The 23142-nt window shown below is 41.3% G+C and overlaps 1 protein-coding gene across 1 annotated transcript in view; it reads left to right on the top strand.

Annotated features, from left to right (window-relative positions):
* Positions 1-23142, top strand: part of syde2 (synapse defective 1, Rho GTPase, homolog 2 (C. elegans)) — a 59129-nt gene extending 35987 nt beyond the window's left edge. Inside the window, exons 4-7 of the mRNA XM_036592368.1 lie at positions 4221-4347; positions 11916-12097; positions 12240-12471; positions 18070-23142. Of these exons, the coding sequence (XP_036448261.1) occupies positions 4221-4347; positions 11916-12097; positions 12240-12471; positions 18070-18752 (1224 nt within the window). The 3' untranslated portion in view covers positions 18753-23142. The remainder of the gene's footprint in view (positions 1-4220; positions 4348-11915; positions 12098-12239; positions 12472-18069) is intronic.

Consider the following 23142-nt stretch of genomic DNA (forward strand, 5'->3'; position numbering starts at 1 on the left):
AGTCTTTCACACGCAACTTCATGTTCAGTTGCTTTAATAGATGTTTGGTTGAATGTTAGTTAAAGAGAGACTAAAGGGAGTTAAAGACAGTTTTGCTTTGCATTATTATTGATACTTTACAGTGACAAGTGTTGCAGATGACGATCATTTCTTTCATTGTGTGACCTGTTGACTATTAATTTGATAAACCGACTGACTGTTCAGGGGCTGTTTGCTTCCTCTTCCTTTGCCGCTACCAAACGCTATTATTGAAAGTTTGTGCAAAAAGTTATTTCTTCTTTAATGGTGCTGCAGTACAAGCCGTGTCGCTCCCTGCATGTCCTGTAGTGTTTTGCTGTGTCAGAATGACCGTGTGGATGATAAGATCATTATAAAGCATAATCAGGCATTTTTAAAGTAAATTAGCAGGAAAAGTCAACATTGAGTGTGTTTACATGCACTCAGTAATCCGATCGTAATCAGATTTCTGCAGTTATCTGGTTGTTCAAATGGCCATGTAAACACCATACTCCGATGTAAAAATCAGATCAAGAAATCTGATAAAGAGGCTGGATTTTAGCTCAGTAATCAGATTTCTCAGTGCATGTGAACTCTTACTCTGATTTCTTTTGGATTTCTCAGTCTGAGACGCAGCAAAACACTTGGAGCGACGCTGAAACCGACTACATTCTCGACGAAATGAAACATTTAAATATTATTCATCTTCTAGATGATGTATGTTTATAGTTTCAGGTAAAGTGGCGCGATGTTTTTAAAGAAAAGCTGCAGCATGAAGTTCGAGTTTTACGTTACGTTTACATCACGTCTTCTTCCATGAAGTTATTGGCTGGTTGCAAAGCAGAAATCTGATTACTGTCTGACTCATGTAGACCTGGAGTTTCTCCATTATCTGATTACTCAAGTGCATGTAAATGTGTTGATCAGATTACTGACAAAATCTGATTTTCTGCAGTTATCGGATTATTAAGTGATTGTAAACACACTCACTGTCATTTTTTCATAATAAATGTTTGCTTGATCAAGTAATTGTTGTAGTTCTGTTTGTTACCACCATGAAAGTTATATGTAAGTATGCAGTTGAAGTGCGTACTCGCACACAGACCCCTGGAAGCCTGACCTAAGTGGATAATTGGCATACAGTATATAAATAATGCACAGTATTCAGAAAAATAGTATAGCATTATGTATGTCAGGTTCTTCTTGTGAGACAGCAGAATTAAGCTGTTAGGAGCCTCAGGTCGGTTCTCTGAGTGAACGTGGAGTGAAAGCTGAGTGTGATGCTGTCTGGAACAGCAGCCAGCACCGCAGGGGCCACTGAGGAAAACCTCAGCCAGTGCAGGAAAGCTCTGCGGCAGCTTTAATGAGATCGGCAGCCTATTGTTTCCTATGGATGACACTTAAGTTATTCACTCAAGCACACATGCACATACCAGCAGCCTCAGTGGAGCTGTTGTTCCTCATTGTTGCAGGTCACTCTTTATTTACACAAGCCGTGAACTAAACCCCAGAGTAATCTGGCATTTTTTCCCACCCATTGTGTCTCTCTCTCTCTCTCTCTCTCTCTCTCTCTCTCTCTCTGAAGGGCAAGGGAGTGTGAAAAGTTACTATTGCTGTGGCTTTGCAGCCTGTTGCCCTCGACAAACCCCACTGACTTTGGCCCTGTGTTTGTCCAGCTTCTTTATGTTTAACTTGGAAACCTGCGCTGGTTTTCTCATTTAATACCAACATTAGCTTCACAGAAGCAGAGCAAGCGGCTTATTTTCCTACTGGCTTGCTTGAAGCAAGAAGTATGTGGTGTGTTAGAACAAATATACGTACAGTAGTTAATTTAGGAGTTCATTTGTAGCCAAAACAGCCATTAAGTACAAGTTATTCATTTCTTTAGCATAAAGTTTAAAGAAAGAATTACGCAAAATATCTCCAGTTACAAATTTAGACTCATCAGTCTCATTTTTGGTGTTCTTGTCCATTTTCTTCTTCTTTGTCTGCCTCCTTTTCTCAGTGAGGTTCTTCTTAACAGCTACACATCCTTTCAGACCCACAGCGCTGAGTCGTCTTCTCACAGTGGAAGGATGGACAGAAACACCTGTGGATGTTTTCAGATCTGAAGCAGCTTGATTTTCTCCTCTCTCTCAAAGATGAAAGCTTTAAGTGCTGTTTATCTTATGGGGGCAGTTTTGGGGTCTACCAGGTCTTCCAGGTGGTTGTTAGGAGGCCCATTTTAACTTTGACTTATTTTTGTACTCCAGTTTTGCAAGCGATTTACTTTGACTTTCTTCATTATGCAAATGAATTATCTTTTATGTAAATCTCCTCACAAACATCTCCTGAAAATGAATGACGTATTGATGTATTTAATGGCTGTTTTGATTCAGAGTTAAATAAATGAAGTATGGTCTGTGAACATGTATGTACAGCTATGTTCCTACCAGTTTACAGTTTTACAGTGCATCACTTTGTAACAAACAGTGCACAAATCAACAGTTAGTGCTGTGTTGTTATTGTTCTGCTGGGTAGTAGTCGGTCAGTCCAGTCTGTGCCCAGTGCTCCTCTACAGATATGAACGGATTAAGACTTCCGGCTGAATGTAGGCCAATCAGCTGCTTAACATTCTTTGCTAATTTTGCTGGGCTTTTCTGAGCCCAAATCCCTCTTCCTCGCACTCTTACTGATCCAGAGTGCCCTCGACCGTACATTGTGTAAGTGCTGGGGGAGGACGGCAGCGTTGGCTCTGTTAAACTGCTGAGTTTACTCGAATGAAAAGTGGCCTGTAGAGCTGTACCATGGAAAACAAATGGGTTCACTTCACTGAGCCGTGCTCCTTTAATTCAGTTGTGTAACTAAGGGTAATTAATATGTACATAAGGAATTAAGTTGGATTGAGTGGCCTTGGAGAGTGCAGGCTTAAGTTATGTAAGATGAAGTGCTTTTGTGCTAAAGAGGCAGATTTGTCTTCATTAAGCTGCTTCTGGCCGGAAGCTTCCAGGTGTTAGCTGGGGCCTTTCTGTTGTAGTTGGTTTACATTTCGGATTGTTCGGTTACAGCTAGAAATAGTGCTCCTGTGTCCTCGTGGAGTTTGGAGCAGTACTGATGATCTCGGGAAAACCAGAAGGCTGATTTGGAGCGTGTGACTAAGTTCAGAATACAAGATTTTAACTATGTATGTATTTATATTGTGTATTATATTCTTAACACATGTCTGATTCTGATTTCTACACAGACCGATTGACCGATGGCTTTTTGGCCTTTTTATGACACTTTCATTGTTGTTTTTTATTTTAATAACTCAATTAAATAATAACTCAAACTCAATGTTTGGGTTAAATGAGCAGATGATAGACACTAACACGTTTTTATTACTTTTTATAAGCCAAAGTGGCAACAGATACAGCATTATTTACTATTTACCAGGCCAAACTGGCTTTTTAAATTCTTGAAGCTAACGGCTAAAAAGCCTTTTTAAATGACATGAACCAAAAGTGCTGCATTGTAAGTAAGCAGAAATGGGCAGTTTATCACAATGAGTGATGTATAATTATACTACAGCGTTTGTACAGGTGAACACTGTTAGAAATAAAGGTTCTGTGCAGGTACAACAATGTAAAGGTACAACAGTGGGTTTAAGGTCCAATTGTGTATCTGAAATTAGTTTTTCCAGGTTTAAAGTTCGTATTTGTACCTTTTCATAATCAAATGTTTTAAAACAGAACAATAAAATAAAAAGCCTGAAGAGATGATACAGTGTGTGGAGTCAGTACAGCTGCTATGGATTATGGTACAATTGTGTTCCCTGACTAAAGGTACTGAGATGTACCCTTGAGGGTCCCACCCCAGTGACAACAGTGACAGCTTCGTACCTTTGTTTCTGAGAGTGTAGCAGCAGTATTCAAATACAGCACGAGTGCCTTTTACTGACACATTATTTACATTATAAACCTGCACGCAGATCGGCCAAAATCAATATTAAAAAATGGCCAATCTTTGGATTATTCCAGTCATGCATCCCTGATGTTTTGTCTGTGTGGCAGCTTTGCTATAATCTGTGTTATTGATGTTTTTTGTGTTATTGTGAAGTGAAATTATGAGGTTATTGGAAACCCATCATTATTTAAAAGTTACTGAGATTTTGGTGATTATGCTGATGTTGTAATTAAAGAATAGACTGTGGTTACGAAGGTTATGCAGATGTTATTCTAATGTTACTGTACTGCTGTGTTCAGGTGGTGGGTCTGTACCGTCTTTGTGGATCGGCGGCGGTGAAGAAGGAGCTGAGGGAGGCGTTTGAGAGAGACAGTCACGCTGTAGAGCTGTCAGAGAGCAACTACCCCGACATCAACGTCATCACAGGTAATGCACTACCTCTTCTGAGGGTACCTCTCTCTCCCTTTCTCAGTCTCTCTCTCTCTCTCTTTATAGAAGGACTGTGGACTGTTTGGAGAGGATGTGTTGGTTTTTGCTCTGTGAGGGATATAGCTTTGTGTGTGTGTGTGTGTGTGTGTGTGTGTGTGGAAGAGGAGGGGCTTCAGAAAACTGCAGAGCATAAAAGGGGCGAGCAGGAATGTGTGTGTCGAGTCTCAGTGAAGTCTGAGTTACTGAACTGCAGAAACTATAATTAAGAGAGAACTAACTTACATATACACAGTCAGTGTCTCTCTCCCTCCCTTTCTCCTCTCTCTCTCTCTCTCTCTCTCTCTCTCTCTGTCCGTCTCTAGTTCGCTCTTTCTCGCTGTCTCTCTCGTTGTACCTCTCTCTCCCTCTCTCTCTCTCTGTCAGTCTCATGGCTAATTTAAAAAGTCCAGTGAGGACCAGAAGAGAGAGAGAGAGAGAGAGATTAAGCAAAGGTCAATGGTCAAGCCAAAGCTTACAAAACACGCACTGACACAGTCTGTCACACACATACTCTAACACACACACACACACACACACACACACACACACACGCACACACGCCAGGGCTGTAAATCTCTAACTGAACAACAGTCCAATTATAATTTCTTAGGAAATGATTCAGTGCATCGTGGAATCGATTCAGTGCATCAAGGAATCTCAAATATCACAATGATTCAATTCTATTACAGTTCTTTAGGAAGTGATTCATTGCAGACTTCAATTCACTTCTTATATACGATTCAGAATTATTGTATTAAAAATACATTTCTCAGTTGTATCATCCAAAACCTATACAGTTGAATTGTTACCAATCAGACTCCAAACACCATCCCTCTCTTTCTCCCACACGGATGACCCCCTCCCTGTCCACTCTCCCCGACTCACCCTGGAGCTCTTTCTCCATAGTTCAGTGTGCAGGCACTGATCACTTCACAGCACCGGTACATGCAGCGCTGCTAGTTAGTAATATCACACATGCGGCTACCACACACACGAAAACACAGCACCGCTCACTGTAAATTCACCAGACAGCCCTGCAAACATCTGACAGCTCTTTCTCAGCTCACTCACTGTGACCAAAGTGAATAATCATTTGATATTAATACACAAAGCATATCAAAGCTCACTGCTTGGTTGAGAGCTGTGTGCTGTGGGTCAGGGTGCACCTATAAGAATATAAATATCATCCGTGTGGGAGATTTCAGGGTAAAGTCATTCTGAGAAATGTTGTCAGATGTAATTTTCTTTTTCCACCATCAGGAATTCCCTGAAAGTGAAGCCCATGAGAACCACCTCCTTAAACAGCACAGCGGCTCACAAATACCTAAGAAAAACAGTAGATAATTGAGGCTAATATTTACAGTAAGGATTTAAATGTGGTAGGGCATTCAGTCTTTTTTCCTATCTCATACTTTTCTTATTTCATTTACCTTTACCTTTGGTACGTATAAAGGCATTTTGCACTTGCGGTGTTCTTTTCAAAGGAAACGTTTTTTTAAATCCAGTTAAATCATTATAATTGTCCATAATGTAATAATAATTATTGAGTTATCATACAGTGACGATATGAAGCAGTAACAGCTTTATTATCAGTTAAAAGTTAACAGAGAGGCGTGAGCAGCTACACGCACACTGAGCAGAGCGCTCAGTGGATAAAAGTCCACAGTGTGTGTTTCAAATCCGGCGCCAGAACCTGCCACGAGTTCATTAACCTCAGCTGACCGTGACAACATCAGAAACTCTGAGTGCTGTGAGAGAGAGAGAGAGAGAGACAGAGAGAGAGACAGAAGGATGATCAAACACACGCAGGATGTGTTTTGTGTGTTCATGGCTCACTTGCCTTCCACAGTCAACCAAACCAAAACCACTTAAGTCTAGAATCACTTTTCATATTATTGATTACTGTTATTATATTCAGTAATGACTTATATAGTGAACCAGTGTTTCTCCGCCTGGTCCCGTGTGTGGGGTTCCTGAGGACCAGTCTGAGAACCACTGAACTAGACATCAGAAGGCATTCTGGATATTAATTTTATTAGAGCTTCATTCTGGATCTTCATTTTATTAGAGCTTCATTCTGGATCTTCACTTTATTAGAGCTTCATTCTGGATCTTCATTTTATTAGAGCTTCATTCTGGATCTTCGTTTTATTAGAGCTTCATTCTGGATCTTCACTTTATTAGAGCTTCATTCTGGATCTTCATTTTATTAGAGCTTCATTCTGGATCTTCATTTTATTAGAGCTTCATTCTGGATCTTCACTTTATTAGAGCTTCATTCTGGATCTTCATTTTATTAGAGCTTCATTCTGGATCTTCACTTTATTAGAGCTTCATTCTAAATATTCACTTTATTAGAGCTTCATTGTGGATCTTCACTTTATTAGAGCTTCATTCTGGATCTTCACTTTATTAGAGCTTCATTCTGGATCTTCATCTTATTAGAGCTTCATTCTAAATATTCACTTTATTAGAGCCTCATTTTTCACTTTTAAACTTCTCTCTGCTGCCAAACGGCTTTTCTGTTACTGAAATCATTGATTTTGAAAGGCGATTTGAAATTTCGTCCAGCTCAGTCGCGCAGGCTCTCGCACGCACACGCAGGTCCTGATAACAAACTGTTGCCCTGCAGGCTGACTTCCATATGCTGCTCTCTCTCCCTCCTGCTGAGTGTGAGTGAGTGTCCCTCGCCCTGCAAAGACACAAAAAGTCATTAACAAGTGCCCCCTTTGTGTGTGAACATACACAGATGGTATTTGACTCGCGCCTGCTGGATTAACAGAACCCAGAGACAGAGTAAGAGAGAATGTAGAGCACAGAGAGAGAGAGAGAACACGAGAGAGAACACGAGTGAGAACAGAAAGACATATAGAACAGAAAGAAAGAAAATAGAGCTGAGAGAAAAAGACTCAGGGAGAAAATAGAGAGAACAGAAGGAGAGAGACAGGGAAACATGGGGGAGGGGACATAGAGGGGAGGGGTATGCAAAAAAGTCAAAGGCTGAAATAAAGGGCAGTAAAGGGCCTCTTCCTGCCCAAAAGGAGAGGGAGAGAGAGAGAGAGAGATGCTGGCTGAGCTGTGAAAACACTGATAGCACCTGCGTGAAGTAGCACCACCTGTCTCCCCTACAGCCATGACCTTGTGTTTATGAGCTGTGAGTGTGGAGGGGGAGGTGCTGGGTTTTGTACAAACACAGCAGAGAGCAGCTGAGTCACAGTGGGTTAATTATTTACAACACTCACACGCACACACTCACAGAGGCCAGATAAGCCTCCGGAGTGTAGATGTTGACTCTGAGTCATGACCGTGTGTTTGTTTGCCTGAATGTGTGTTTTGTCTTGACCACCTTCGTCCGTTAGCTGTGGGAGAAGAACAGCTTACACTTGTATAAACACATATATTGTATGTTGCAATTGACTTCATATTAAAAAAAAGAAAAGGCAAAGAGTTCAAGCCAATTACACAGCTCACTATCAGCCACCTGCATCTCTGCCCTGTTTACCTGGCCTACAAATCCCTCTGAGTCTGTACGTGAATCAGAACACTTTGTCTCCGGCGAAAAGGAAAAGGAGCTGTTGCTGAGATACACGTTTAACCTGGATACCAGTGGTTTAACAAGGGCGTGTTGTAGTTTTTAGAAAACTTTCAGTTCATACCACATTTGTGTTTGTAAGTGGAAAAGCAGATACTTGATGATTTAAATATGCATTTTTTATTATTTTATTTTTAAATATGGGAAGAAAAAACGTTTTTGCATTGTTTACATTGTGTTATTTCTTGATATCGGAACAGAAAAAGTCAGAAGTACAGACTGGAACCTGTTGATACAGAATGTAAATTGAATGTAAATGTAAAATTTACGACACAGTGATATAATGAAATAACTCGGCAACATGTGGCTCCAGAGACCCGTGTGGTCTTTTACTGCACTGTTGTGGCTCCACAGCAGAATTAGATTTGTAGATAAACATAAAATAATCATCCTTTGCAGTAACATAAAGCTCTGCTGACAGTTAGTTCTTACACAGTTTTAACAAACGCTGGCATTAATGTATAACCGCTAATTAACCCCTTAACCCTGAAGGTTGGCTGCTGGTCACCGTAGCAGTCTAGCCTAGCTAGTATCTCTGTAGCGAGAAACTGTCAAACTCTAAAAAGTCGTGAGGCTGAAGTCGGCTTCTCATTCACCAGCTCTTATTTTCCTGTACCACCTTAAATGGTACATTCTGGCGCCTCAGGCACCATTTAAGGTGGAATGGGAGAATATCGAACAAGAAGCTGGCGAATGAGAAGCGACTTCAGCCTCGTAAAAGTCGAACACTGAGAGACATTTTACAATAAACCATTCCATTTTTGTGGAAAAGTTTCCTGCTGGAGATGCGAGAAAAGCGGTTATAGCTGAGCTAAAGCTTTAAAGCAAAGTAAGTCTGCGTCTTCGTTTAAAGTATTTTTTATCCTATACTAGTACCTTAACACATACTGAGACATACTTACAGCCAAGGTGGTAAAATAGACATAAAATGTTGTGGCTCCCAAGGTGGTTTGATTTTTGTTGAAAGGACAAAATGGCTCTTCTTAACATTTGGGCTGCGACCCCTGGTATAACTAAATGATTGATATGGTTTAAAATGTTAGAAAGAAAAGAAATTTTTTTGTTAAAAAGCTTTCTCTCTCTGGCCTTTGAGTAGAAGTAATGTATGAAAAATGCTAACATTGCTAACAATGAATGAATTCTAATAGCAGACGGTTGGTACTATGGCGCTAAGGACATGCTAACTCAGTTGTTTTACATTTTACAGCTTCTGCATTTGGCAGATGCATTTATCCAGAGTGAATTACTGTTGAATTACAGAGGTAGGAGAAAGTAGCGTTAGGAGTCTTGCCCAGGGACCCCAGTCTGCTGCGTAGAGGGTGCGGCATTACCCACTATAATTCACCAACTGCATTTTTAGCCACATTAGCTTTTCTAAGTGATTTTTTTTTCCTTTAAATGAAATAGAAGTAGTCTGAGGGTCCGCCGGTAGACGCAGTATGCCTGCAGAGTCAGATAATCTACAGCTGTGACATACAGTTACGTAATAGTTCAGATTAATTCCAAGAAGTGCAAGTTTTGCTGGGATGCCAAGCGCATGCTAATGAGCTATTAGCAAATACATTGTGTAAGTAGTCATTTAGATCTTTTGCAATGAAGGGTGACACCTGAACTTGATTGTTAAATGCTTCGAGCGATGTGCCTTTGCCTTGCTCTTTGTGTATCCTGAGCAGCAGTCCTAATCCCGGGTAATTTCTAATCCGCTCTCTGGTCCACTCTTTCGTGCATGGGATTAGCGGGTCAGATTAATTTAGTTAATCACTTTCTCTCTTCTTGCAATTGAAGTGTGTCTTAATTACAGAAGGAAAGCAGCCTTGGGCAGCGTCAACAGACCTTTACAGCCTGTGTCTGCGCGTCTCAGAGGCCGACAAAATGCTATTTCTAGACCGGCCCTTTGCACTTCCTCGGTCAGAGGTTGGGTCTGACTGAATTAGCTGTTCTATTTGGAGTCTGTTAATCGGAACCAGCGTTAGCCAAGAGCGTTCTCCGCTTCTCTCTTTCTCTCCTCAGTCTCTGGAGGGCTGATCAGGTACAGTTACGAGCGAATGAATCTAGTCTTAGACCCCATTTATCCACGCTGGATAAAGTGCTCTTTCTGTTTTTTACCTGATTTCTGGAGTTTTCCGTCAGTTTGGCCCTCAAATCAGGGTAGTCTAGTGTTAGAGTTTCAGATCCAGTCTCCTGATTAGCAGTGTTACTTTCATGTTGGCTCCCGTGTTTAATGTCATTCATTGAGAGACTGAATGCTCAGGTGTGAAAATTCCGCCTCTGGAACACTCCCGTCTCCGCCGTTCCCAACCCCGACGTTCCGGGCCAAATTCCAGCGCCTCTCAGAAGCCACCACAACAATGGGCTTCCCTCTGGCTGCCAAGCTGAGTGGAAGCCGCCAGCTCTTAGAGAGGAAGGGAAAAAGTGGAGCAGTCAGGAGAAAAACTCTGAAAGGCTGAATAATGACTCTGCTTTATGAGATTATACTCACCATAATTTGTCAGGTATTGCGCTTGTCTGGGAAGTGCACGCTTTCTCTGTGCCTGTGAGCACTCAGACTTCACTGAGGCTTCACATTATGGAACATTTTACCTGTTTAAACACTGTTTAAAACACAGTGAAGTTAGATTTATCATGAGTTTAATTGTTAAATAAAAAAAACTTTGTTAAAAAAAAAATGCTGTCCTACATTTTCATGCCACTACCAAAACAAAGAGTTTAAGTCTGTAGGCGGAGCCTTATTTTAGCCCCACCCCTGCATTTTAGAGCAGGAAGTGAGACTGCATCCCTGTCCCTCATGGCCACATGGTGAGCAGTTAGATCCCATTGATTCGAAGTTAATGTGTAACAAAGTCTGAACATTAAGAATTTTCACTGTTGAAACTTATTTTCTGAAATCAAATGAACTTTTTGTGTTTTAATGAAATATTGTGATTTTATGTGAGTTCAGCTGTTCAAAGCTGTGTTTGCTGGACATGTACTGCCTGCGTTTTTGAGTTCTGCTCAAAATTAGCTAAATTTGTCACACCGAAACAGTCACTACTGGAACATTTTGAAACATTTCGATCGTGTCATGATTGTTTTGGACAGAATGGAATATTTAAGCATTTGTTTTAATAAAATAAACATAGTTAATGTACAGCGTCACTCAAAGGAAAAAGATTTTGTCTTTTTTTCAGTCCAAGTAACTTTTAACTGATTTTAAACCAGTTCAGTAGATTGATCCATATATAATAGTTAAACAGTGTAAAATGCATGCTGTATTCTTGTAAATACCCTGTACAGTTAATTTACATACTGTGAATTTGTATATTTTGTCTTTATTCCTTACTAATTTATTTATTTGTTCTACTTGTTTACTATTTACTATTCTGTTCTGTTCATTTATGTGTGCATTAATTCCACTAAAATCCTCATATATGCAAATGTACTTGGCCAGGAAAGTTTAGATTTCTTTTCAACTTCATATTGTAAAATGTTTTGTATTGGTGATGCACAATAACATTAGGATATTAGAATATCGGTATCAGCAGATCCTTGTTTATGAAAGTTATTAGCATCAGAGAGTTTAGATTTTATATCATATTTCAAACCAGTATTTCATGGCGTATTTACCGGTCTCTAAAAGAGCTGAGCATTTAGGACACACTAGGCCACTGTGTTAAAATGTCTGTACTTTAGTAATGTTACTACATTTGTAATCCTCCAGAAATAAATGTTCATTACTGGTAATCCATGTTGATTTTATAAGTGTCTGTATTACAAGTCAGAAAATTCTTGGATGTGATTGGATGGTTATGAAAGTAATACATGTATACCTGTATATGGTACATACATGGTGGATACTGTATCATTTGTATGATGTATTATGTGTGATGTGTAAACCTCTCGTTCTGTTTCTCACCATATCTCCCGTTTTCATTTTCTTTTTTTCTCCCTTTTCTAGGTGTTCTCAAGGACTATTTGAGGGAGCTGCCGTCTCCTCTCATCTCTAAATCGCTTTATGAAGCCGTTCTAGAAGCAATGGCCAAGCGTCCACTGCTCATCGGAACCAGCGGCTGTGAGAACGATCCAGCCGACTCTGAACACACCGTCAGCCTGCTGGAGACGCTGCCGGAGGTTGAGAAGGTACTGGCTGCGAGTTCTGTAATCAGATTACTCAAATCTGGCAGTGGCTCACTAGTACATGCACACAGGAATTTTGGGAGACGTTTTAATCTGCACTCTTGTCAGAAACAGAACCTGAACACTGTTATCTCACTCTTTCCAGATGACTCTGCAGAAGCTTCTGGACCACCTGAAGCGCGTGGCGTCCCATCATGAGGTGAACAAGATGACGTGTCAGAACCTGGCAGTGTGTTTCGGTCCAGTCCTGCTGAGCCAGAGACAGGAGGCGTCGTGCCTCAGTAACAGAGTGTTTGTGGACTCTGAGGAGCTGGCCAGCGCCCTGCACTTCAAAAAGCACATTGAGGTCCTGCACTATCTTCTGCAGCTCTGGCCAGGTAAAAAAACCCTGCATGACAACACACAGGGAGGTGGCGCGGATTCACGTGCTAACAAACTGCAACTAAAACTGGAAGTGGAGTCAGTGGAATCCGTTACGATATTCTGTACCAGGCAGCTGTTTAAAGTGTTATTTGTAATATAATACATTATACCACATATAGCGCAGAGACTGTCTGTTACCTAATAACTATTATAATGCTAATCAGAGACTCTTGACTCTTAACGTAGGGTAAAACTGGTGGGCAGAGTGGGTCAGAGTACTATTTAAAAATGAGACTCTTTCAGATCTTTTCAGTGGCTCGTGTTACTGTAGGCTGAAGCCACTCTGAAGCTCCAGGCTTTGATACGCCTGCGGTTCCTAAACATAGTACAGGAACATTTGCTTCCATATGGGACCCATCAGATCAAGCAGCCATTCTAATCTTCTTTAGCATGTAAGAGAGAGAGAGAGAGGGAGAGAGAGAGATAGAGTAAGGTATTGTAATGTAAACCAAAACCTCGAGGTGTGAGACTATGAGAGAAAGCCCCGTGCCCGAGGGAAGCATTCCAGAAATGGGTGAAATAGCCCTGAAGTGCTATCACTCTCCCACTGCCACCAAATACACGCATGCACGTGCACACACACACACACACACACACACACACACACCACACGCTGCACAACAGCTGCATGCCTCTGGGATCACTGGTCAACTGTGAATGATGATGATATAGAGAGAGTGAGAGAGAGAGAGTACAGTGTGTCCAGGGTCTTGTTGATGTCATTGTCGAAGAATTCCACAGTACGAGGGTCACTGCGGCTGTACTGAACTGGACTGGACTGGTCGTTTCCTAAACTTTGCATTAGAAGAGTGCACACAAGCTCCTCTGTATACTTCACATCCCTTTAACGCTTAAGGCAGCATTATGCAAGACTGATGAAAGAAGTATCGTTACTGACTCAGGAGAATAAAAACAGTCCAGAATATGGTGTGTGATGAATGTGCGCTGCTGAAAGTCGCCCTGCAGAGCCGGAAATAACCATTCAAATGTTGGAGGCGCCGGGTTGGGAGACTTTCAGAGCACATCGTACATCTTTACATATAAACGTCACACCTACAGGCTCAAAATGAAGTTCCGGCTCGATGTTTACTCTCTGAAAAAAAATGGTCCTTTGAAGGTTCTTTAGTAAAGAAAATGGGTTTATGTAGAGCCATAAATACTCATAGAACTCTCTGTATAATTAAAGGGTTCTTTGCATCGGGAAAAGGTCCTTCAGATTGATGGAGAATGTGCTGGAGATGGTTCTATATAGAACTTTGTTGAAAAGGGTTTTATATAGCACCAAAAAGGGTCCCACTATTGTTAAAAGCCAAAGAACCCTTTTTGGTACTATATAGAGCCCTTTTTTGCTAAGAGTGTAGGTCTGCAAAATGAAGATATGGTGACAATAGCAAATAATTCACTCACATCCTTGGAAGATGAGAGGTGTTTTTCGGGGAAAGGGTTCTGAAACAGAAAGTTCATTACAGAATGTTCTTACGCTTGTTGCATGCAACGTTTCCGAATCTTACATAGTGTAGCTTTGATATCGAGTCATCACTGTCTTTGTGTTGTACTGTTTAAATATGTGCCTGGTGATGTATTGCATTACATTTACGTTCTTTACCGAGAGCACTTTCTTTCGTTTGTTTTGATGTCCAAAAATTACAAAAACATGTCAGAAATTTAAAGCATTCTTTTTGCTTTCAGTAAAACAAGACAGTACCAAACTTTTCATCCAGTTCAAATCAAAATATGCACTAACACATTTTTGTGAGCTCTGAGAGGGAAATAATAATGCCAGATTATGACATTTCTTTGTTCAACACCCATAAATGCACCAAGGTTAATCCAGGAAAGCTTCAGCCTCTGGTGCGCTGATGTTTGGGTTACCGTTCTTGCCCCACTGGCTGAGAGTGTGTTTGCTGTGTGTTTGGAGCATAATGGGGTCCCTGGTGCACAAGACTAGGCAGTGATAGAGGCCTTGGCTGCGTATTGTTTTTCCATCCAGGGACAGTCAAGGCTCTGGCCGTGTTTAACTCACGTCCCTGCTACAGTATCTTGGGTCCCATTGCATCGTAATTATGATGAACAGATATGGGAAGTCTAGGCAGATGATGCAGATGGCCAGTGTTTTAGCCGATGCTGAGACAGACACATACAGTAAAATGAATAAAATGTGCTGTATATATATCTTCACTAAATATCAGTTTGAATTATCGGCCAAATTCGAGACATCTGTTCATTGCCAATACTTCTCTGCCGATACTGATATGATGATGATATTATCGTGCATCCCCAACCTGAAATACCTCAATCATATGGACACAGTGAACCTGCTATTAGATCCCAGGGTAGTTTTGGGCTTTGTCTCATCTGAAACACCTAATTCAACTCATTAACTAATAAATAAATAATGAATGTATGCTGATCATTCAGATCCTTTTAACCTTTACTCCGATTGTGTCTTTTTAGTTGTGTTTTTGTTGTATTATTTAAATGTAATTGCATAGTCATATAATACATTACATTTACACACCATATTGGCAGGTTTTAGTCTGCACTTCTGCATATTATTATTTATTTTTAATCCAAAAATGCTTTTTTACTTTCTGCAAAACAACACTGCACACGCAGCAACACCTTTTGATCAAATTTAAATTATAATGTCTAGAGCTCTGACGGCACTACAGTCTTATTGTTCTTATTGTTTTGTTGTTCTTCTACGTGCATTTCTGTTTTTTGTTCTATATTGGGTAACACTTCATTTAGATAGTCCACTGTAAAGATGCTTTTCTTGCGTTCAGCTTTGCCGCCTCCACCCCCTTCTTCTTCTCCACCCCGTCGCCCTGCCCCCCCCCCAGACTTCATGCATGTCTACTTCCAGCAGGGAAGAATGCAATAAGCTCGGCCTATAATTACACACATTCCTGACCTAACCTTTAGCCCAGCGCTTGCCCGCTTCACCCCGAACACTCAGAACAGCCGAGCTGTACTTAAAGCCTCCTCCCAGAGGGCCACTTCCAGCCCAGTCTGGGACTGTGGACAGGAGCAGAATGCCCTTGTGCTGCGGTATGTGTTTGTGTTAGTCAAAGCATAGGTGTATAATTTTGTGTTCAGGAGGAAGTGGACAGTCAGGGATCGCCCAGTGGTGGATAGACGGATGGAATGAAGGGGAAGAAAGAAAAAGAGGACTTGGGGGAGGGAGGAGTGGTGGAGTTGAGGGTATTTTTAGTCCGTCAGGGCCGTGGCAGTGAGAAGATCTCCAGAGAACAGCGTCGGTCTCTTCTTCACCTCCAACAGTAGTTACTCTCACGCAGCCTCAAGGTTCCTCCCTTTCAGCCCTGAATCGACCTTCTAAACCACCAGAGCTTACAGAGCAGCTCCTCCTTACACCAGGAATAGCGCACGTCCTTACAGAGGTAGTCAACCAAACAATGCTAGTGTGGCCAGAAGTGAATGAAAGTCGGTCCTCCCCTCTTTCAGCGTAGTGATGTAATGATTGTCTTAACTTGTCTTAATCTTTAAACCTTAATAACCCATTTTGCTGGGCTTACTCAGTTATTTTTATCACTTGTTTTTGTTTGCGGAGGTCTTTTGTCGCGTGTAAACAGACGAGCTTTGCAATGACTTTGATAAAAGTCGGTAAATTTGATGACTGAAACAATAGAAAGCTGTAAAGCTGTGAGAGTAACTGATATTTACCTCTTTTATGAAACTCTGTGGTTCTGTACACTTTTTTATATCAAGCTAAGTACTGGCTAGTCAGTAGCAGAGCAGACAAGCAAACTTCATGTCATGCAATTTGTGCCTGTCAGCGAAACCCACAAGACTCTCCTCGATGGTCGCGTATCGGGCTGCATCACTGACAATTCACACCATACTAGCAGCCTGTTTAGTGTTGCCAGATTGGGCAAGACTCCCCAGATTAACATTTATGCTGCTTTATTTGCAAATAGTAGTTTTTCAGGGTTTTTTTTCATTACTGTGTAGAATTTCAAGAAGGTTGAATTAAAAACCAGAAATAAAAAGCAAAGAAATTCATAGAATCTTTGTAATATATACAAAAAGCAAACGAGTAACACATTTATAAGTGACAATCATATTTTTTGTAATAAAAATAATACGTTTTGTCATCAGATTATTAAAGTGAATTATAAAGTTTCTCAGTAGAACAGTTGAAAATGAAAAGGTTCAGTTGTTGCATCTGTAGTGTAAGGTTTATGTGTTTTTTTGTGTTTCTTTACAATCAATCAGGCAGCATTATGGTGTGCATTTTACCAGGAAAATGCCAAATTGTGCATACTAGCTTGCAGTGACTATCTTTTTATAGTCACGGACCACGTTTTTTGTATTATGGGACACTGAAAAAATTGTTGCTTGGAATTTACGTGTATAAATGTGTAAAATCAGTTCCACATGAATAAAATACATTATATCAACACAGTTCTTGCTGAAAATTAAAATGTGTGACAGTAACTATGTTATGGTATATTTCATTCATGTGGAACTAAAAGTACATAAATGAATTCAAAGCAGCATTTTTTCAGTGCACTGCTGAACATGTACGACTATAGAATTTCAGTGGACTTTCCCTGTAAGCAACCAGATGAGCTGAATGAAGTTACTCTGGTTCCTTCTCAGCACTGCCGTAAACTGACCCAGCTAACACCCTAACCAGTGTGAATTCATCACAGTCAGGGGCGCTGCTGCTGCTGTGAGGCGTGTAGTGTAACATCAGTGCGTCATGCTAATCAAAGCGTTTTTATTGGCTTGCAGTGACAACTAGCTGTTTTAACATGTTCATGCTGTTTGATTGTTGTGTGTTTTGTCTCGTCGCCTCCCCCTGTAGGCAGCAGCTAAAATCAGCGGAGAGGTTAACTTGGCCTAGTGAGCTGAGCCAGGCAGGTAAACTGAAGGGAAATGGTTTGAACTGGTGTGGTTTGAGGCTTGAACTTTATTCTAGCATTCCGGTGCGTGGCCAGTGGTCTAGTGCAGCTAGCTCGTTACGCTAGCTCTTCCGCAGTGTTCTCTTTTTCTCCTTCCAGGAGAACTTATGTGGTTCTCAGAAATCCTTCTTTGTGTGCTTGAGAACAAGAAATGGTGCTTTGAATGATGTAATGGGAGTAAATAAAAGAAACAGTATGTAAAAAGAAATCGAGTTATAATTCTTTCTCGTTTTTTCATTTTCTTTAATATTTAGGCTTCCAAGATTGTCGCGAAATGTAAGTGTGCTTCTTCCAAAATCTAGACTGCAGATTGGCTGTCTAAATTAATTTTTTACGCATATTATTAACATCAGCGCTTCGAAACAGAATCGTGTCCCGTATGTCCATTTAACTCTATTCATTATGATTTAAAATTAGAACCGATCCCAGACCAGTTGTATTTATTTGGGAGATGTTTTTAGTTGCATTGGTAATGAGTGTTACATCAAACTAGGCAGTTCCAGAAGAGCAGGGTTGTGCCTGTCTGGCATGTGTTTCTCATGCATGTGTTTGTTGTTTGTTTTTTCCACTCATGATTAGTTATCTTGTTCACTGAATCTCTTTCTCTCCCTCCCTCTCTTTCAGTTGTGGATGCGCAGGGTAAACCCCCATCTCCTGCTCCAGACACGCCTATCCCAGAAGTGACGGTCCCAACAGTGACTGCTCCAGTGAGGCGGAGAAAGGATCGTCCTCAGGTCCTGAACCTGACCGACGTTGACTTGGTGGGGGTTCTGCGGCCTCGGGCCGGCCGGCTGGACAGCCCCAGCAACCGCTATGCCGGGGACTGGAGCGGCTGCAGAGAGACGTACCTCCAGCAGCCCCACCAGGAGGAGGCCGACTACGATGACGTCCCGAGCGAAGAACCATCCTCTACTGGACACGAGGAGAGCAGGAAGGAGGCTGGGGACGGAGCCTGTGAACAGGACGCTGTTGAGGTGGACGAATCAATGGAGAAAGCGGAGAGCACACAGGCGGAGGTGGTGAAGGAGCAAGAGAGCGCCGAAGAGCAGACGGAGGAGAGCGTTAGCGTTAGCGGACCTCAGGACATTGAAGAACCCGTCTTAAAACCCTGGGGTGATCAGATCCTTTTGGAGAGAGACGAGCACAGACCCAAAGAGCACACGTACCAGGCCTACATGAAGATCCATGAGATCAGCCCTGTGCTGAGTAACCGAGTGAACCTGCGCGACCTGCAGGAGAGCATCGACACGCTGATCGGAAACCTGGAGCGCGAGCTGAACAAGACTAAGCTCAACGTGGGCTACTGAGTTCTCACGGCCAGTCCTGGGGACCCACTGACCTGCAGTTTCAAGTGTTCCCTGCCCCAAAACAGCTGATTTTGTAATCGAGTTAACGTTAGCATGGTGGCAAAGTCACTGTTTCCAACATGCCCAGTTTCAATTAGCTACAGTAGCATAGCATTTTGAACTGGAAAGGCTTAAATTCAAAATTCAGTTCCTTTATGGTACTGAATCACTTCTATATCTCAGAGTATTGAGAAATTCTGCTGTTCAGTACCATATTTAAATATGTATTTTAATATATAATGAGTCTTATCAGCAGCTATGAGCCAATAGGCAGGCTTCCTCCAATATCTAGACTGCTGATTGGCTGTCAAATTGAATTTTGTACGCATGTTGTTAACGTCAGGAATCTGGAATCCATCACTGCCAGTAAATATACAATTTCACCACCTCATCTGTGGCTTAGCAACGCCCACCTTTGGATGGAATTAAAAAAAAAAAGTATAGGGAAAAAGTATTTTATATGAATCTATATCAAAATTGTATCTGTATTAATTTCCAATGCTCACTACCATTTTCTCATAGGGCTGAATGGCGTTTCTGCTAATGTTCTGTTGGTACAACTTGGCAACAGTTGCTACGAAAGAACATATTTGTGGGCGGAGCATGGATAGTTTTTTTTATCAAACGCTTAATGCTTTGATCAGGCATGTAGGGGTGGGGAATTCTTGACCCTGGTCTGGTCAGCGTCAGGACAACAGTGCAAGGTCAGCAGCCGGCGCTCACCACTGAAACGCTGTAGCAACTGTGGCAACTCGATGGTGACGCTGGTTCTATAGTTACTGCCGAGTCATTCTGGGATGTGAAACGTGGCACTTCTCTCTCACACAAACACACGATGGACGTATTTACTGACATTCCTCGTCGGACTTTGATCCGATTCTTCTGCTCCGGTTCTCTGTCTCTGATTTTGTTCGCTACGTCGTCGTTGTCGTTGTTTTCTTCTTATTAGAAGAAGCCATTGAACCCTGAGGGGTGAGCCAGGTGCCTTAATTGTGTAAAGGTGGTACTTAAGGCAGCGGAGAGCTTTCTTTTTTATTTGTATTATTTCTGTAAAGGTACGGAATTATTACGATCTAAACCAATGCACTTACAAAAAGCCCGCTCGTAGAGGCGGGACCGGGAGTTCAGGTAAACGGTACAGGCATAAAGTCTCGCAGTGGGAGAGGCAGTTAGAAGAGTAGATTCACCCCCAAGAACCTAAACCATACGCCCCAGAATGCTTAAGCTAATCACTACAATTTAAGCCTAATACTTTTATGCTGTATACACTGCAGATTGTTAAGCTATATACACCAATATAGACCCAAATGCATAGATCTGAAATCATTTACCAGAGTCATACAGGTAGATCCCTAATATGCCTACAGTGACTGTCAAAGTTTGGGGATATTTCACCTGCTTTTTGACTTTTTCCTCCAGTGTTTGATTTTCACTGATACTTTATAGTTAAGTAAGTATAATCATATCATATTCATCAAAGTGTTGAAACTATTGACAGTTTTCTTACTTTTTTCTATTCCAAACTGTTGTTAAAAGCACATATTGAATCACTTTGGCCCAAAGGCCAACGCTGATATCGCAACAGTGGGATAAAGTGGTTGGGCTTTGGCTTTAGTCTTTAAATGGGCTTTATTTAATCACTTTTTCCCTCAGTTTCTTCAACAAATCTACAGAGTAAGCATGTTAAAAGCCTAGGTGTCCCCAAACCTTTGACATTCCAAAACTAAACACCCTGAATGCTTCACTCAGACATATAGACACCTAATCCCATAAACTCTGCGCATGTATTCATATGCCTTTATGTAGAGTCTGCTTTAAAGTACTAACACGCTATGGTAAGTGCTAATGTGAGTGCTTCATCCCGTATAAACGTATACAAATCTTCCTGAATTTAAAAATCTTAGTAGTATCTATGGATATAATATTTAAGAATAGCTGGTAGAATCTAAAGAATAATATTTTAAATAAAAATAATAGAAATTGATGCCTGTTTCCTCTCCTCCCACCTACGCTAACTAACAGTGTCCATTGTGAGTGAGCATGTATACGTGCAAAACCCCAAATGGCTTAAAAATACAAAAAAAATAAACACATCTGGATGTGTGTTCAGTGATGATTCTAGTGGAAAGATCCAGGATGTTCGCTTGCGGTGGACATACCTGCGGCCGGTGCCTGAAACAGCGTCATATCTTAGCAGTCCAGGGATGCGAACCCGTCAGTATTTATCAGATACAAGTATGTATAAATCCAGTTGTTATATATTTTTGGACAGTTTCTATGTGTGTATATTTAATGTTCCTCAGTGTGTAGTATTTGGCCTGTAGATCAGCATCCGATAAATAAGGAAATAAAGGTGTTGATTTTTACCACATTTCGCATGTGCAGGACTAATCAAAGCAGCTTAAGCTGAACGGTACGAATAACAGAGTATATTTACGTGTTCACGGTAAAAACGTGATTTTTATTTTCGGTTCTGCGTGTACGTGTTCCTGTAGGCTAGTTTCTGGAGAGATCCGTGTTGATGGCTGGGTTGAGTCCAGAGCGTTGCATGGTCAAAAGCTTTACGGTCAGAAATAAGTATCTAAATATCTCCTGCAGTCGTCTGTATTTATGCGTGTAAATAGAGAGTATTTTAATTATGGTCGAATCGTTGTTTTTCTGTTTGGCAGCTGCTCACACAGGTGTAAACTAGTCAAATTGTTTTGTCTATGAGAATATGAATCGGTTTCCACCAGCCCAGCATTGTTTTAAAGCCTGTTCTTCATACCTGCCCTGATACAATCTGGACTCCACCAGTTTTTAAAGAGAATACATGCTTGTTGCATCATGTAGAGGATGTTAATTAGTTCTTATCAAACTGATATAAGGAAGCATAGCTGATAGATTTTTGTAAAATGAGAGAATATACACTCTTACATTCACAATTATTAATAATGAAGTACTGTATTATCATAACATAGGCAGTAATGTAATACTGTGGGTAGTACTGGCTGTGCTTCCTCTCACAACTGGTCGAAAATGGTGTTCTCCCACTGCTGCTGCAGTTAGGAAAGTACTGGGCCTCACAGTTATTGATCAGCTTCCATAATCAGGCAGTTTTATATAATCAGACTCACAAAAAGGCTTTTTACGGTAGATTTACTGTCATTTTTACTGAGATTTACTGTAATTTAATTTTAAACGTCTTAACTGATAAAAATCCACATTATGAGGGAGCTTCTTCAGCCTGTAATGCTCACATGATCAAGGCTACACTCTGAAAAGTAAAGGCTCCTGATTGGTTCTTGGCTTGGATATACGGTTCTAGGAGAAACTCTTAACTGATAGAAAACCTTTACATGATGAGGAGGTTCTTTACGTTTTTAAATGTTCTCAGTCGTTGCTGACGGAACAAAAAATGCTTAAAATGGTATCCTTACAGGAAAAAGAAGAACCTTCCACCCATTGAAAGGTTCTTAAAGAACCAAAAGTGGTTCTTCTAAAATCCACAAGGCCCGTGGGCCGAGTCCAGCCCATGGCACAGTCCTGTTCAGCCTGCGAAATTATTATAATTTTCTATTAATATTAGCCCATTTCACCACGAGCTGCACTACAGTTCCCAGCATGCACTGCAACGTAATGTGTGCACCCACCCCCTCCCCAATGAAGATCTATTTGTGGGACAGCACCACAAAAACAAAAACAAAACAAAGATTCCAGCTGTCCAGTTCAAGCTAATCGACAGGTTTAAAAACCTACTGTACACTGGAGACATTTAGTGTAGTTAAGCTCAGCCTGAACAGGTTTAGTCTGCGAGTCTGGATTATCTGTGTGGGAGTGAAGAGCAGGTTTACCTCTTCATGTTATCTTGGGGCTGGTGCTGAAGCCAGTGTTGTTCTGGTGCTTCAAGTGTGCAGTGACCCAAAGCGCTGCTCTCAGATCAGCTCTCTGTGCCAGATTTCAGGCCTCTGTTGTGAAGAGGGCGGAGCCTGGGCTGATCCTGAGTCGGCGCTGAGGCCTCTCACATACGTGCAAAAGGTACTGGACTTAATGAAAAATGTGAGCTGCTCCTTTTTATTGTCAGAACATTCCTTTCTTTTGTTCTCCCTCTCTCCCCGCCCCTCTCCCCCCCTTTCTCTCTCTCTCCCCTCTCTCTTTCTGCCTGTCTGTCTGTCTCTGCCGTTCTGACCTGGGAAACACCTGGGAGTCCGAACGCTTCTGCTCCCTCTGTGTTGCTTTAACCGCTCGGTTCAGCTCTGTTACTCTGATATTGGACAGAACCCTAATATGATGAAAATATGACTAAACCTGATACACTTTGTACTGATATTGAGAAATATATGGTCACATTAAAGTATATATTTCATGTGTG

This window comes from Colossoma macropomum, unplaced genomic scaffold (assembly GCF_904425465.1).
Source record: "Colossoma macropomum unplaced genomic scaffold, Colossoma_macropomum, whole genome shotgun sequence".
Taxonomy (NCBI): Eukaryota; Metazoa; Chordata; class Actinopteri; order Characiformes; family Serrasalmidae; genus Colossoma; species Colossoma macropomum.